The sequence below is a fragment of the Ranitomeya variabilis genome, chromosome 4, assembly GCF_051348905.1.
Source record: "Ranitomeya variabilis isolate aRanVar5 chromosome 4, aRanVar5.hap1, whole genome shotgun sequence".
Taxonomy (NCBI): Eukaryota; Metazoa; Chordata; class Amphibia; order Anura; family Dendrobatidae; genus Ranitomeya; species Ranitomeya variabilis.
This window is the reverse complement of record NC_135235.1, coordinates 682,752,311-682,770,486: the sequence shown is the minus strand read 5'-3', so window position 1 is coordinate 682,770,486 and position 18,176 is coordinate 682,752,311. Positions and strand designations below refer to the sequence as shown.

General features: G+C 45.1%; 1 protein-coding gene across 3 annotated transcripts in view; it reads right to left on the bottom strand.

The window, feature by feature from the left end:
- Positions 1-243: 243 nt before the first annotated feature.
- LOC143766389 (uncharacterized) overlaps positions 244-18,176 on the bottom strand; it is a 40,449-nt gene continuing 22,516 nt past the window's right edge. For 2 of the 3 annotated variants that reach the window (XM_077254038.1, XM_077254039.1), the window contains exon 7: positions 244-1,865. In XM_077254038.1, coding sequence (XP_077110153.1) covers positions 340-1,865 — 1,526 coding nt within the window. In that variant the 3' untranslated portion in view covers positions 244-339. The remainder of the gene's footprint in view (positions 1,866-18,176) is intronic. The other variant, XM_077254040.1, reaches the window with a different exon arrangement.

Genomic DNA, 18,176 nt, shown 5'->3' with positions numbered 1-18,176 from the left:
TCAGGTTTTTATGTCATATGAGGCATGCGTCCAATTAGCGGTGGCTTCATTGTTCTCATCTTCAAATTGAACAATAACAGGACGTCAAAGAGAAGTCACAGCCCTGGCTTCCTGTTGATGTTCTATACATCTGAGGGTGGGGACAGTGAAGCTGGGCCTGACTGGGCACAGGGCTCGTGTGATGCAACAACCTCATATGAGCCCAGGAACGCGAGAGTGACGATACCACTGGAACAGTACTGGCACGGTAGGCAAATATGATTTTTTTACTTTAACAAGACCAAACATGATGACAACCCCTTTAAGAAAATACCAATTCCGTTTAAAATATTTCCCACATTAAGAACATGAAAAAGGCTTCTCATCTGTGTGGATTCTCTGGTGGCGATCAAAAACAGATTTCTGGGTAAAACATTTCCCACATTCTGAACATGAAAAAGGCTTCTCCCCTGTGTGGGTTCTCTGGTGGTTATCAAGATGCTCTTTCCGGGTAAAACATTTCCCACATTCTGAACATGAAAAAGGCTTCTCCCCAGTGTGAGTTCTCTGGTGCTTATTAAGATGCTCTTTTTGGGTAAAACATTTTCCACATTCTGAACATGAAAAAGGCTTCTCACCTGTGTGAGTTCTCTGGTGTATAACAAAATATGATTTCAGGTTAAAACATTTCCCACATTCTGAACATGAAAAAGGCTTCTCCCCTGTGTGGGTTCTCTGGTGCTTATTAAGATGTTCTTTCCGGGTAAAACATTTCCCACATTCTGAACATGAAAAAGGTTTCTCACCTGTGTGAGTTCTCTGGTGTATAACAAAACAGGATTTCTGGTTAAAACATTTCCCACATTCTGAACAGGAAAAAGGCTTCCCTGTGTGGTTTCTTTGGTGTATAACAAGATGTGATTTCATGTAAAAACATTTTCCACATTCTGAACAGGAAAATGGCTTCTCCCCTGTGTGAGTTCTTTGGTGTATAACAAATTGTGATTTGTTGTTAAAACATTTCTCACATTCTGAACAAGAAAAAGGTTTCTCCCCTGTGTGAGTTCTTTGGTGTATAACAAGATGCGATTTCATGTAAAAACATTTTCCACATTCTGAACAGGAAAATGGCTTCTCCCCTGTATGAGTTCTTTGGTGTATAACAAATTGTGATTTGTTGTTAAAACATTTCTCACATTCTGAACAAGAAAAAGGCTTCTCCCCTGTGTGAGTTATTTGGTGTCTAACAAGATGTGATTTGTTCATATAACATTTCTCACATTCTGAACAGGAAAAAGGCTTCTCCCCTGTGTGAGTTCTTTGGTGTATAACAAGATGTGGTTTCTGGATAAAACATTTCCCACATTCTGAACAGGAAAAAGGCTTCTCCCCTGTGTGAGTTATTTGGTGCCTAAGCAAATCTGACTTCTTGTTAAAACATTTCCCACATTCCGAACAGGAAAAAGGCTTCTCCCCCGTGTGAGTTCTTTGGTGCTTAAGCAAATCTGATTTCTGGTTAAAACATTTCCCACACTTTGAACAAGAAAATCTGTTCTCTGCTGTGTGAATTGCTTGATGTTTAAGAAAAGACTTTTCAAGGGGAAAGCTATTTCCATATTCTGAAGGTGAAAATGGCTTCTTTGATTTATGAGCAGTTCGCTTTTTAATGCTTATTTTGTGAGTTTGGTTTTCCTTAGTAGTTGGTAATGAATCAGAAGACAGGACCTGTTTCAAAGGATCAGATGACAGATTTTTGCTGTGAAGGGATGATGGTATATCTGGCGAAATGACAGTCACTTCAATTGTATCCCGTGTGATCTCAAGATCATCTGATTTAAAAATTGAAGATGTCAGCTGTCCCTCTGATCTCCTGGTACAGTAATCTGCTAAGAATAAAACCAATTATTATTTTTCAATTAAATATCCTCAAATTTAATATTTTTTGAAGTTCTACTCATCTTATAAAAAACAAGTCCCCTCTCAGGTCACACACACACACACACACACACACACACACACACACACACGTTCTCCACCCACACAGAGACCCATGCATTCTCCGCTCACAGACAGAAACACACACATTCTCCGCCCACACACTCTTCCTCCTTCTGACATCATTTTCCTTTGACAATTTGCAGCATTTTGGGAAGCAAATCTTTTTAGGGTTTGTGCACACGTTGCAGATTTGCCTGCAGAATTTTCTGCACAGAATCTGCACCTCTTGGCAGAAAACGCGGGCAAAAATCAGCGCGTTTTTGATGCGTTTTGTAACCTAAATAAAGATCTATTATTTAAAAAAAAAAAGAAGAAGAATTGTGATGTTATTTCTTTGTCCAACCTCTTATTTTACATACTGCATGGAAGAATAGTTTACAGACAGACAAACAGACACATATACATGGATAGAGGATAGATAATAGATAATTAGATGGATATTAGGATAGATGATAATAGATAGATATTAAATAGATAGATATTAGGATAGATGATAGAAAAAATGGTACATAAATAGTTAAAGACACACACAAAATCTGCACGCAATTTTCTGTGCCAGAGGGAAAGCAGACAGACAATATTTCTAGCCTGGGAAGGGGTTAATACCCCTGGAGCTTCGAAGGCTATGAATATTAGCCCACAGCTATATACTTAGACTTTACTGGCTATTAAAATAAGGGGACCCCCCCCCCAAAAAAAAAAAATGACGTGGGGTCCCCCTATAACTAATAGGCAGAAAGGCTACGCAGACAGCTACGGGCTGATATTCATAGCCTAGGAAGGGGCCATGGATATTGGCCCCCTGGCTACAAACACCAGCACACAGCTGCCCCAGAAGTGGCGCATCTATGAGATGCGCCAATCCCGGCACTTAGCCTCTCTCTTCCCACTGCCCTGTTGCAATGGCATATGGGGTAATAAGGGGTTCATGTCACCTTTGTATTGTAAGGTGACATCAAGCCCGTTTAGTAATGGAGAGGCGTCAATAAGAATTTTCTCACATCGTTGCCGGCGAGAGAATAAGATTAAAGGGGACCTGTCACCCCCAAAATCGAAGATGAGCTAAGCCCACCAGCATCAGGGGCATATCTACAGAATTCTGTAATGCTGTAGATAAGCCCCTGATGCATCATGAAAGATGAGAAAAAGAGGTTAGATTATACTCACACGGGGGCGCACGCGTACTTTGTCTGCCCTGATCTTTCCCGGCGCCAGCGCACTGCAGTACTTTGCTCTGCCCTCAACAGGGCAGACAAAGCACACCTGCGCCGGAGCCGCAGCATGAATACAAGAAGAGGACGTCATCGTAACCAGATGGGAGGCCCCAGACCAGACAGCGACGCCAATCGGACCGGACCGCCACCCCCAGGTGAGTATAATCTAACCTCTTTTTCTCATCTTTCAGGATACATCAGGGGCTTATCTACAGCATTACAGAATGCTGTAGATAAGCCCCTGATGCCTGTGGGCTTAGCTAATCTTCGGTTTGGGGGTGACAGGTTCCCTTTCCTTTTAAGTGACCTCTCTCCCAGCAGCGGCGGAGGGATATACATCGCAGAGGATTACCTCCGCTGTCAGCTCATAGCGGGGCCCCTGTAGAGCACTGACATCACCTGATGCCACTGTTCTACAGGGGAGATCGTCGTGGGACACTCGTTATTAACTGGACTACGGAGAAAGGCAAGTATAGGAGAATCGAGGGCTTTGGGGACTAGGTATTTGGTAAGTACAGTACAGACCAAAAGTTTGGACACACCTCATTTAACACCTTCACGACATGCGCCGTACTAGTACAGCGCATGTCGTGTCTCCCCCTTTGATGTGGGCTCTGGCGGTGACCCCACATCAAAGTCGCGACATGTCAGCTGTTTTGTACAGTTGACATGTGCACGCAATAGCGGTGGGTGAAATCGTGATTCACTCGCCGCTATTAACCTGTTAAATGCCGCTATCAAACGCTGACAGCGGCATTTAACTACCGCTTCCGGCCTCGCGGCCGGAAATGAGCGCATCGCCGATGTCTGTCACGTGATCGGTGGTCGGCGATGCATCAGGATGGTAACCATAGAGGTCCTTGAGACCTCTATGGTTACTGATGCCGACCTGCTGTGAGCGCCCCCCCCGTGTGAAAAGACGCACCCCAAATTTTCAGAATAAAAATAAGGAAAAAAAAAAATGTTTCAAATGGCGGTACGTCTTACAGTCCGAATTCAGCTTACCAGTGAAGGGATTGCCACAGGTGGAGAAGTGGTCACAGGGGCCTTTCAGTGGTCCAGGCTGGTGCGTTGGCCTCCAGGAAATCCCATCCCAGGCTGGTGCTCTGTGCTTGGGCAGGGGTGGAGGCTCTGTGCTCCGGGGTAGCGGCTGTGCTGCGGGCAGTGGCTGGGCTCTGTGGCACAAGCTGGGCTGCGAGCAGTGGCTGGGCTCTAGGGCACAAGCTGTGCTGCGGGGCTGTGGCAGCGGCTCTCTGGGCTCAGTGGGAGTTCCGACGGCATTTCGTCAAAGCCCGGAGGCCCCCCGCTCATCCGTAAATGGCCGTCGCAGGCTCAGATTCAGATCTTGTTGCCGAGATCTCGCCCTGAGATCTCGGGAGACGAGATCTCGTTGACGAGATTTGAATCTAAGCGTGCGCCGGCCCGGCGGCCATTTTCCCGGCGCCCATGTTCTCGGAGGCCACCGCAACTTGCCATTCACGGATGAGCGGGGGGCCTCCGGGCTTTGACGAAATGCCGTCGGAGCCCCCACTGAGCCCAGAGAGCCGCTGCCACAGCCCTGCAGCACAGCCCCTGCCCGCAGCACAGCCACAGCCGCACCAGCATGGGAAGGGAGGCTGCATTGGGACCGCCACCGCATGATTTGTAAGTATCAAAACTGAGGAGAACTATAAGTCAAAAAAAGCCAAAATTAATTTTATATAAATAATCAAAATTTTTATTGAAAAATTAATTACATAAAAAAGTATATACCATAATCATTACATAAATGTGATGAATCCAACGGTGCATCAGAATCCGAGGCACATAGAGCGAGATACTGCTGACCTGTAACAAGGTGCATCTAAACTATTGCTACCAAATCTAACCACAAATAAATGGGCTGCGACACTCTAGTTGGAGTGAAATCAGTGAATTTTCCTGCATATAACTTAGCCACAAGCCCAATAATAGTCAGATTAAGATGTGCATATTAATAAATAAGACATAATTACCCATAATGGTACAGCAGATCCAGTTCCAGTGCCAAGGGATTACCCCAACGCGCGTTTCGCGTGCTGATAATAGCCTCGCTTCCTCAGGGGGCGTGGCTTAATCTGCTTCTTAGTCCCGTATAAATACTAAGCCGTTCCGGTCAGATGACCTTGCGGCAACCTATCAGTGCCCATTTAAAATGCGCAAGCGCTAAAAAAGCGTTCTGCAGCCATGGTAACAAATGGCCATAAGCCTCCATGGATGTACAATAGTGTAAAGTTGCAATGTGCAAAAAAATATATATATATAAGTTCGGCGTGCTAACGCCGTAATAATCAGAAACGCCTGAGCGCCACTCGTGTCTATTTCTAAAAAGTTAACAAGTATATCGTGTCCATCTGCGAACACGCAGATCTTATGTCGGTCTATGCCGTCAGTCCACATAATGGAGCTCCGCCCACCCAGGTCACGTGAGCGGGCCGGCGCCAGGTCCGCACCACGCCCCCGGAGCGACGGAGATACCATCATGCAGAGAGAACCGCAGCGGGTAAATATACTAAAAGTGCTACAGTGCGCATAAGTGACGAAGTGCTAATGGTGCCGCTAAAGTACTGACTATCAAAACCAGAAGGGTTATGTACCATTGTATTTGATATTAAACAACAAAAAGCACGGTACCTATCAAGATAAGTGTGTGAAAAGTGAACATAAAATTATATATAAAACAATTGTGGTAAATACTTTATAACCGTTTTAAAAAATAAACATATATATGCATATAATAGCCCCAATCATTGCAAGCCGAACTTACATGGGTAATATATCTCAATTTCCACATAGGTATACATAACTATGAAAAAGAGCATGATAATTATCTCTATCTACACAAAATAGTTGTTAAAGTCAGGAATCCAAGTATATATTGACATTTTCCAGAAGAGATGATAATCCCATAGTGTATAGTCCATAGGATAATTCTCTACTCAATGGTTTCCATATTCTAGATTCCTGTACTTCCTTCTTCCAAAGTATACTGAAGTCATGTCCAGTAATCACAGTTTTACCACATTCAGGCAGCAAATGAATGGGCCACGACATGAACACTCTAAAATCAAAAATAATAAAATTAATAACAGACAAAGAAACAGATTAAAACCGATGGGGAATGGCAGAGAAAGAAAACCTCAACAGGATTTATAGAAAGGATGAGAAGCCTTGGGCCTCATTTAGGCCCATAGGAGCCATAGTGCCCAGCAAGGTGATCCAACGACATTCTCGCTGGGCCAATATTCGTTTCACATTCCCTCCCCTTATTCCACAATGGACCAGATCAATCCCACGCGCCCGGAATGATTTAGGATTACACCCATGATGTTGTCTGAAATGATAAGGTATTGTTTTCAGACGTGTGATGTCTGTCTCATTTTTTGCGGCCACTATATCACGTACGTGTTCCCGTATGCGGGTGCCCAAACGGCGAGATGTTAGGCCCACATACACCTTTGGGCACCCACATACCGCATAATATACTACCTGAGTCGTATTGCAAGTTATATGATGATTGATGGTATAAGTTCTACTTCCATCAACTGAATCAAAGGTAGTAGTCCGGCTAATGTTCGGACACGTGACACAGTTTCCGCATGGAAAACATCCACTGGGTGGTCCACCTGAGCCAAAATTGTACATAGTTATTTTTGGGGCATAATGACTAGAGACCAACAGGTCTCTTAGATTTTTACTCCTTCTGGCAGTCATTGCCGGGTAATTGGTAAGGCATTTCGCAAATGTAGGGTCACTTTTAAGGATGCCCCAATGTTTCTGAAGACATTTCCTCATGGTGGGCCACTCACCATTATAAGTCGAGATGAATCGCGTAACATCTTGCTGCTGATTTTTTGACAAGGAATTTCTTTGTCTTTAAGGATGTTTTTTATTTGCAGCGATGCGGTACTGCAATGGGTGCGGCCTGTGCGCCCTCCTTCGCCAACCTTTTCCTGGGGTACTGGGAGAGGGAGATTTTTGGCGGGGGGGGGGGGCCGCAGGCCGCGGACCAGGTGCAGTGCTGGCTGCGTTACATTGATGACCTGTTCATTATATGGCAGGGACCCGAGGACGCATTGCAAGAATTTATGAAACAACTAAATAAGAATGTGTATAACATCAAATTGACACACCAGGTGAGTAAGACTGAGGTGGACTTTCTGGACATCAAGATCGAGGTGGATGATAAGCTATATTTACAGACTGATGTATTCAGGAAGTCCACTTCGGTAAACGCACTATTGCATGCGGACTCGGGTCACCCATATAGCACTATAAAAGCCATCCCTATTGGGCAGCATCTTAGAATGAAGCGGATATGCTCTTCTACTGTTAAATTTGAGGCACAGGCAGCTGACCTAAGGATTAGATTTCAAGCAAGGGGATATAGTAACAGGAGTATTAGGGAGGGATATAGGCGAGCTAAATATGCGCCACGTAATGAACTTTTATGTTCAGGTGGTAGCAATTTGAAAAGAAATCAGCAGCAAGATGTTACACGATTCATCTCGACTTATAATGGTGAGTGGCCCACAATGAGGAAATGTCTTCAGAAACATTGGGGCATCCTTAAAAGTGACCCTACATTTGCGAAATGCCTTACCAATTACCCGGCAATGACTGCCAGAAGGAGTAAAAATCTAAGAGACCTGTTGGTCTCTAGTCATTATGCCCCAAAAATAACTATGTACAATTTTGGCTCAGGTGGACCACCCAGTGGATGTTTTCCATGCGGAAACTGTGTCACGTGTCCGAACATTAGCCGGACTACTACCTTTGATTCAGTTGATGGAAGTAGAACTTATACCATCAATCATCATATAACTTGCAATACGACTCAGGTAGTATATTATGCGGTATGTGGGTGCCCAAAGGTGTATGTGGGCCTAACATCTCGCCGTTTGGGCACCCGCATACGGGAACACGTACGTGATATAGTGGCCGCAAAAAATGAGACAGACATCACACGTCTGAAAACAATACCTTATCATTTCAGACAACATCATGGGTGTAATCCTAAATCATTCCGGGCGCGTGGGATTGATCTGGTCCATTGTGGAATAAGGGGAGGGAATGTGAAACGAATATTGGCCCAGCGAGAATGTCGTTGGATCACCTTGCTGGGCACTATGGCTCCTATGGGCCTAAATGAGGCCCAAGGCTTCTCATCCTTTCTATAAATCCTGTTGAGGTTTTCTTTCTCTGCCATTCCCCATCGGTTTTAATCTGTTTCTTTGTCTGTTATTAATTTTATTATTTTTGATTTTTGATTTTAGAGTGTTCATGTCGTGGCCCATTCATTTGCTGCCTGAAAGTGGTAAAACTGTGATTACTGGACATGACTTCAGTATACTTTGGAAGAAGGAAGTACAGGAATCTAGAATATGGAAACCATTGAGTAGAGAATTATCCTATGGACTATACACTATGGGATTATCATCTCTTCTGGAAAATGTCAATATATACTTGGATTCCTGACTTTAACAACTATTTTGTGTAGATAGAGATAATTATCATGCTCTTTTTCATAGTTATGTATACCTATGTGGATATATTACCCATGTAAGTTCGGCTTGCAATGATTGGGGCTATTATATGCATATATATGTTTATTTTTTAAAACGGTTATAAAGTATTTACCACAATTGTTTTATATATAATTTTATGTTCACTTTTCACACACTTATCTTGATAGGTACCGTGCTTTTTGTTGTTTAATATCAAATACAATGGTACATAACCCTTCTGGTTTTGATAGTCAGTACTTTAGCAGCACCATTAGCACTTCGTCACTTATGCGCACTGTAGCACTTTTAGTATATTTACCCGCTGCGGTTCTCTCTGCATGATGGTATCTCCGTCGCTCCGGGGGCGTGGTGCGGACCTGGCGCCGGCCCGCTCACGTGACCTGGGTGGGCGGAGCTCCATTATGTGGACTGACGGCATAGACCGACATAAGATCTGCGTGTTCGCAGATGGACACGATATACTTGTTAACTTTTTAGAAATAGACACGAGTGGCGCTCAGGCGTTTCTGATTATTACGGCGTTAGCACGCCGAACTTATATATATATATTTTTTTGCACATTGCAACTTTACACTATTGCACATCCATGGAGGCTTATGGCCATTTGTTACCATGGCTGCAGAACGCTTTTTTAGCGCTTGCGCATTTTAAATGGGCACTGATAGGTTGCCGCAAGGTCATCTGACCGGAACGGCTTAGTATTTATACGGGACTAAGAAGCAGATTAAGCCACGCCCCCTGAGGAAGCGAGGCTATTATCAGCACGCGAAACGCGCGTTGGGGTAATCCCTTGGCACTGGAACTGGATCTGCTGTACCATTATGGGTAATTATGTCTTATTTATTAATATGCACATCTTAATCTGACTATTATTGGGCTTGTGGCTAAGTTATATGCAGGAAAATTCACTGATTTCACTCCAACTAGAGTGTCGCAGCCCATTTATTTGTGGTTAGATTTGGTAGCAATAGTTTAGATGCACCTTGTTACAGGTCAGCAGTATCTCGCTCTATGTGCCTCGGATTCTGATGCACCGTTGGATTCATCACATTTATGTAATGATTATGGTATATACTTTTTTATGTAATTAATTTTTCAATAAAAATTTTGATTATTTATATAAAATTAATTTTGGCTTTTTTTGACTTATAGTTCTCCTCAGTTTTGATACTTCCAATTTAAGTCGCCGTTTTTGATATTTTGATTGTTATGTACTGTACTGATGTTCTGTTGGTATATATGATTTGTAAGTATATTGCGACTACAAGACGCACCCCCATTTTCCCCTTACATTTTTGGGGAAAAAAGTGCGTCTTGTAGTCCGAAAAATACGGCATAGCAGCGATCTGATGATCTCTGCTATGTAGCTGAGCCGATCGAGTGGTGCCAGCTTCTAGCCTCCCATGAAGGCTATTGAAGCATGGCACAAGTTAAAAAAAAAGTTTTTAAAAATATGAAAAAAATATAAAAATCTAAAAGTTTAAATCACCCCCCCTTTTGCCCCATCCAAAATAAAAAAAAAATTAAAAAAAATAAAATCAAACCTACACATTTGGTATCACCGCGTTCAGAATCGCCCGATCTATCAATAAAAAAAAGCATTAACCTGATCGCTAAACAGCGTAGAGAGAAAAAAATTTTAAACGCCAGAATTACATTTTTTGGGTCGCCACGACATTGCATTAAAATGCAATAACGGGCGATCAAAAGGACGTATCTGCACAAATGTGGTATCATTAAAAACGTCATCTCGGCACGCAAAAAATAAGCCCGACCCTAGATCACAAAAAAATGGAGACGCTACGGGTATCGGAAAATGGCGTATTTTATTTATTTTTTTAAGCAAAGTTTTGAATTTTTTTTTCACCACTTACATAAAAAATAACCTAGACATGTTTGGTGTCTATCTACTCATAAATGACCTGGAGAATCATAATGGCAGGTCAGTTTTAGCATTTAGTGAAGCTAGCAAAAAAGCCAATCAAAAAACAAGTGTGGGATTGCACTTTTTTTGCAATTTCACCGCACTTGGAATTTTTTTCCTGTTTTCTAGTACAAGACATGGTAAAACCAATGGTGTCATTCAAAAGTACAACTCATCCCACAAAAAATAAGCCCTCACATGACCATATTGACAGAAAAATAAAAAAAAAGTTATGGCTCTGGGAAGGAGGGGAGCGAAAAACGAAAACACAGAAACGAAAACACAGAAACGAAAAAGGGCCGCGGCGGGAAAGGGTTAAAGATTTTTCTGTATTTTCAGGACTATGAAAAGCATTAAGCATTAAGCTACTCACCGGTAGCGGCGTTTTTCGGAGGCCCATGACGGCACCACGAGAGAGGGGATCCGCCCATTAGGAACATGTAGAAACCTACAGATACAAAAGGGTGGCACCTCTCCACGTATCAGTTGTTTTACAGAGCCTGAGAGGTCAACCGCAGTTTTTGACAAGCATACCATAGAATATTATATACAAATCAAGTATCTTTAAAAAGTAATAATCCATATACCACCCGTGGAAAACCTTTTTTTTTTTTTAAAGGGAACCTGTCACCTGAATTTGGCGGGACCAGTTTTGGGTCATATGGGCGGGGTTTTTCGGGTGTTTCCTTACCCGCTGGCTGCAATATTCGATTGAAGTTCATTCTCTGTCCTCCGGAGTACACGCCTGCGCAAGGCAATAACTTCAATCCAATATTGCGGCCAGCATGCAGCCAGCGGGTAAGGAAAGGGTGAATCAAACACCCGAAAACCCCGCCCATATGACCCAAAACAGGTCCCGCCAAATTCAGGTGACAGGTTCCCTTTAAAGACGTGCAACCCCCACGTGGAAAGGGAGGGAACTAAGGGTGCCGTCATAGGCCTCCGAAAAACGCAGCTACCGGTAAGTAGCTTAATGCATTATTTGGATGCCCATGACGGCACCACGAGAGATTTACAGAGACGTAATCAACCTTAGGGAGGGACTATAGACTGTAGCACCCTTAACCCAAAGGTGAGATCAGAAGAGAACCCCAAGTCCAACCGGTAATGCTTAAAAAAGGTGGAAGGGGATGACCATGTGGCCGCATTACATATTTGTTCCACTGACACTCCAGATCTTTCTGCCCAAGATGACGCCATGGCCCGGGTGGAATGTGCCTGCAGATTCTGCGGAGCCGGCCCCCCACCTGCTGTGTATGCCAGAGAGAAAGCCTCCCTAATCCATTTAGCTAGTGTATATTTCAATACTCTACACCCTTTCCTCGGACCTTGGAAGGAAAGCAGTGCATTATCTTTCTTCCAATTAATGGCGACTGAGATATACTGTAGAAGACATCTTCTAACATATGAAGCTCTTGCTCTTTAGGATTAGAAGAATTAGGATTAAAGGATGGTGAGACTATCTCCTGTGATCTATGAAATCGTGTCGCTACCTTCGGAAGGTATGCTGGGTCTGGCCTAAAGCTGGAGTCGCACTAAACGACTTACCAACGATCACGACCAGCGATACGACCTGGCCGTGATCGTTGGTAAGTCGTTGTGTGGTCGCTGGGGAGCTGTCACACAGACAGCTCTCTCCAGCGACCAACGATCAGGGGAACGACTTCGGCATCGTTGAAACTGTCTTCAACGATGCCGAAGTCCCCCTGCAGCACCCGGGTAACCAGGGTAAACATCGGGTTACTAAGGGCCACGCTTAGTAACCCGATATTTACCCTGGTTACCATTGTAAAAGTAAAAAAAAAAAAAACACTACATACTCACATTCTGATGTCTGTCACGTCCCCCGCCGGCGTCCACAGGGTTAAAACTGCTTTCGGCAAATGCTTTGCTAATGCACACGCTGCTGCCGAGAGCTTCCCTGCACTGAATGTGTCAGCGCCGGCAGTAACAGCGGTGACGTCACCGCTGTGCTCTGCTTTACGGCCGGCGCTGACACAGTCAGTGCAGGGAAGCTCTCGGCAGCAGCGCGTGCATTAGCAGCACTCCTGCTGAAAGCAGTTTTAACCTTGTGGACGCCGGGGGACGTGACAGACATCAGAATGTGAGTATGTACTGTTTGTTTTTTTTTTACTTTTACAATGGTAACCAGGGTAAATATCGGGTTACTAAGCGCGGCCCTGCGCTTAGTAACCCGATATTTACCCTGGTTACAAGTGAACACATCGCTGGATCGGCGTCACACACGCCGATCCAGCGATGACAGCGGGTGATCAGCGACCAAAAAATGGTCCTGATCATTCCCCAACGACCAACGATCTCCCAGCAGGGGCCTGATTGTTGGTCGCTGTGACACATAACGAGATCGTTAGCGGGATCGTTGCTACATCACCAAAAGCGTGACGTTGCAACGATATCGTTAACGATATAGTTATATGTGACTCACCCTTTAGGACTACTCTGTCTGATAAGAATTCCGTGTATGGGGGAAGTCTAGAAAGTGCCTGGATATCCCCTATCCTGCGAGCTGAGGTTATGGCAACCAGAAAGGCTGTCTTAAGGGTCAACATTTTGATTGACTGATACGTGTGAGAGGTGCCGCCCTTTTGTATCTGTAGGTTTCCTGTTCCTAATGGGCGGATTCCCTCTCTCGTGGTGCCGTCATGGGAGTCCGAATAAACTATAAATTCACACTGAAGGAATCAAAACTATGAATTAACACATGTGGAATTATATACTTAACAAAAAAGTGTGAAACAACTGAAGATGTGTCTTATATTCTAGGTTCTTCAAAGTAGCCACCTTTTGCTTTCATGATTGCTTTTAACAATCTTGATATGCTTCAAGAGGTAGTCACCGGAAATGGTTTTCCAACAATCTTGAAGGAGTTCCCAGAGATGCTTAGTACTTGTTGGTCCTTTTGCCTTTACTCAGCGGTCCAGCTCACCCCAAACCATCTCGATTGGGTTCAGGTCTGGTGACTGTGAAGGCCAGGTCATCTGGCGTAGCACCCCATCACTCTCCTTCTTGGTCAAATAGCCCTTACACAGCCTGGAGGTGTGTTTGGGGTCATTGTCCTGTTGAAAATTAAATGAACTAAACGCAAACCGGATGGAATAGAATGCCACTGCAAGATGCCGTGGTAGCCATGCTGGTTCAGTATGACTTCAATTTTGAATGAATCCCCAAGAGTGTAACCAGCAAAGCACCCCCACACCATCACACCTCCTCCTCCATGCTTCACGGTGGGGACCAGGCATGCAGAGTACAGCCGTTCACCTTTTCTGCGTCGAACAAAGACACGGTAGTTGAAACCAAAGATCTCAAATTTGGACTCATCAGACCAAAGCACAGATTTCCACTGGTCTAATGTCCATTCCTTGTGTTCTTTAGCCCAAACAAGTCTCTTCTGCTTGTTGCCTGTCCTTAGCAGTGGTTTCCTAGCACCTATTTTACCATGAAGGCCTGCTGCACAAAGTCTCCTCTTAACAGTTGTTGTAGAGATGTGTCTGCTGCTAGAACTCTGTGTGGCATTGACCTGGTCTCTAATCTGAGCTGCTGTTAACCTGCGATTTCTGAGGCTGGTGACTCGGATAAACTTATCCTCAGAAGCAGAGGTGACTCTTGGTCTTCCTTTCCTGGGGCGGTCCTCATGAGCCAGTTTCTTTGTAGCGCTTGATGGTTTTTGCAACTGCACTTGGGGACACTTTCAAAGTTTTCCCAATTTTTCAGACTGACTGACCTTCATTTCTTAAAGTAATGATGGCCACTCGTTTTTCTTTACTTAGAATTTGTATTATGGCAAGAAAAAAAGCAGCTAACAGTCTATTCAGTAGGACTATCAGCTGTGTATCCACCAGACTTCTGCACAACACAACTGATGGTCCCAACCCCATTTATAAGGCAAGAAATCCCACTTATTAAACCTGACAGGGCACACCTGTGAAGTGAAAACCATTTCCGGTGACTACCTCGTGAAGCTCATGAAAAGAATGCCCAGAGTGTGCAAAGCAGTTATCAAAGCAAAAAGGTGGCTACTTTGAAGAACCTAGAATATAAGACATAATTTCAGTTGTTTCACACTTTTTTGTTAAGTATATAATTCCACATGTGTTAATTCATAGTTTTGATGCCTTCAGTGTGAATGTACAATTTTCATAGTCATGAAAAATACAGAAAAATCTTTAAACAAGAAAGTGTGTCCAAACTTTTGTCTGTACTGTGTATATATATATATATATATATATAATGTCAATGGCATATATTTTGTATCAACCCTGCTGGCATCACTGCATGGCCTCCCATCCCTCACCTGCATTGCACTCAAACTCACTTACTTCTCTGGGCCTTGTTGTGAATTCTCTCTGCTGCCAGCTCCATGCTGTGTGCCTCATGTCTGCTGTTTGCTCTGTGCATGCTCTGTCTGTGTGCATAGGGGGGCGGCGCTGGCAACTCCTGTGTCTTATTGAGACTGTGTGCACCTTGCTAAGGTGTCCCCGGCCAATCGCCATGAGGCTTCCTGTATATAAGACATCCCCACCCATTGGTGGGGGCCTGTGCAACTTACTCCCTCAGTCAGTTCTTAGCTGCTGAGGTGCCAGGCCCTGTCTCTTTAACTGTCGTGTCCGCCACCCAAGGGGGGCGTCGTACCCTGGCCTGTGTCCATGTCTCTGTGCCTTGTCCTGTTCCTGACTTTGTCTTAGCTTAGTCCTGTTCCTGTGTCTGTTTATATCCCTGCTTGGTTTCCTTTCCCTGCTGTGCGTACTCTTGCTTTGCTCTGCTCTGCTTTTGGCTCTGCTCTCTGCGACCTTGCTTTGCTCCTTGCTTTGCATTCTGTGACCTTGCTCTGCTCTCTGTGGTTTTGCTCTGGGCTCTGCACTCTGTCTTGCTCTGCACTCTGACTTTGCTCTGCTCTCAGCTCTGCTCTCAGCTCTGCACTCTGTGTCTGCTCTGCTCTCAGCTCTGAACTCTGGGGCTTTGCTCTCAGCTCTGAACTCTGGGGCTTTGCTCTCAGCTCTGCTCTCTGTAGCTTTGCTCTGCACTCTGACCTTGCTCTGCACTCTGTGGCTTTGCTCTGCGACTCCGCTCAGCTCTCGCTCTGTGACTCCGCTCCTTGCAGTTCTACGTCTCCTGCTCTTGGCTCCGCCTCCTGCGTTTCTGCACGTGGTTCCACCTCCTGCTCTTGGCTCCGCCTCCTGCATTTCTGCACTTGGCTCCGCCTCTTGCTCTTGGCTCCGCCTCCTGCGTTTACCGCACTTGGCTCCGCCTCCTGCATATCTGTTCTTGGCTCTAGCTACTGTGCTTTCGCTCTGCATCTGCTCTTGCGGTCTTTCTCTACCTTTTATATAATCTTTATATAGCGCTAACATATTCCGCAGCGCTTTACAGTTTGCACACTGCGTTTTGTGCTGAGGCTGCTGGAGATGAGACGCGGGAAATGAGATGGTACACCATGGAGCCATGTGAGGAGAGGATTGAGGGGCTGCAGCATGGAGCCTTGTACAAGGGAATGAGGATGCAGGAATCAGTGTGAGGCTCTGAGGTTGTAATTTGGTGTGAGGGGGCATGGGGTATGTAGAGGGGCATCCAGGGGGCTGTGTGGCTGGTGTGAGGGGGAATGGGGTATGTAGAGGGACATTCAGCGTGTTAGTGTGAGGGGGCAGGTAGAGGGGCATCCAGGGGGCTGGTGTGAGGGGGCATGTAAAGGTGCATCCAGGGGGCTGGTGTGAAGGGGCATGGGGTATGTAGAGAGGCATCCAGGGGGCTGATGTGAGGGGGGATATGTAGAGGGGGCATCCAGGGGGCTGATGTGAGGGGGGATATGTAGAGGGGGCATCCAGGGGTCTGGTGTGAGGGGGGATATGTAGAAGGGGCATCCAGGGTGCTTTGTGGATGGTCTGAGGGGGCATGGGGTATGTAGAGGGGCATCCAGGGGTCTGGTGTGAGGGGGGATATGTAGATGGGGCATCCAGGGTGCTTTGTGGATGGTCTGAGGGGGGATATGTAGAAGGGGCATCCAGGGGGCCTTGTGGTTGTGAGGGGGCATGGGTTATGTAGAGGGAGTATCCTTTGGGCTTGTGTGAGGGGGTATGTGGAGGGTCATCCAGGGGACTGGTGTGAGGCGGTATGGGGTATGCTCATCTACATACCCTATGCCCCCTCACACCAGCCCCCTGGAGGGCAGCACGGTGGCGCAGTGGATAGCACAGCAGCCTTGCAGCGCTGGAGTCCTGTGTTCAAACCCCACCAAGGACAACATCTGCAAAAAGTTTGTATGTTCTCCCCATGTTTGCGTGGGTTTCATCCGGGTTCTCCGGTTTCCTCCCACATTCCAAAGACATACTGATAGGGAATTTAGATTGTGAGCCCCATCGGAGACAGCGATGATAATGTGTACAAACTGTAAAACGCTGCGTCATATGTTAGCGCTATATAAAAATAAAGATTATTATTATTAATAAAGCACTATGATGCAATATGAAGCACTATGATGCAATATGAAGCAATACGATGCAACATGATGCACAGAGGCACTGTGAAGCACTATGATGTAACATGATGCACAGAGGCACCATGATGCAATAAGAAGCACTATAATACATGATGCACAGAGGAACTATGATGCAATATGATACACAGAGGCACTCAATATGATGCAGAGGCACTTATAATGCAATATGATACATAGAGGCACCCAATATGATGCATAAAGGCACTATGATGCACAGAGGCACTCAATATGCTGCATAGAGACACAATGATGCAATATGAAGCACCGAGGCTCTCAATATGATGCATAGAGGCACTATGATGCAATATGACGCACAGAGGCACTCAGTATGATGCATAGACGCACTATGATGCAATATGACGCACAGAGGCACTCAGTATGAAGCACAGAGGCACTCAATATGCATAGTGGCACGCAATATGATGCCTAGAGCTACAGCCATGCTTGAAGATGCCAAACAGGCCCAGAGTTACAAGCAAAAGAGCAATTTCTCATAGATCCGGATAAGCCTCCACTCTGAATAGTACATTTCATTTGTCAGACTGACCCCACCAGAAGGAGCTAATTAATGAGCCACAGCTGAAGGGCAGTGTTCATGGAGACAATGAGCTCCATTAATACCATGTGTCCTTCCAAGGCCTAGAGTAGTTAAGTTGCAAAGAAAAGTGAAACACCTGTTTATCGAACCAAAAAAAAAAACAACATGCTTCCAAAAAGTCACTCTGAAGTCCAATCATAAGGCTCTGCGCAGACAAGACATGCAACTAACTGAAGTCAAATCATGAGATGTAGCCAGGACATATGGCCTTATTATAGCCTAGAGGTCCAAGGTCTAGCTGTGTGTATGTGAAAACATACCTCGCACATGAGGCTATTGGCACAAAGGAATGAGACCATCAACAGAACATTCCACCATGCACTTATCTGTGCTAACTCATACCTGCTAAAAAACAGGGGGAGCTGGTAACGCTGAGAGCCCATCATGAAGGGAAGCGGCATCCCAT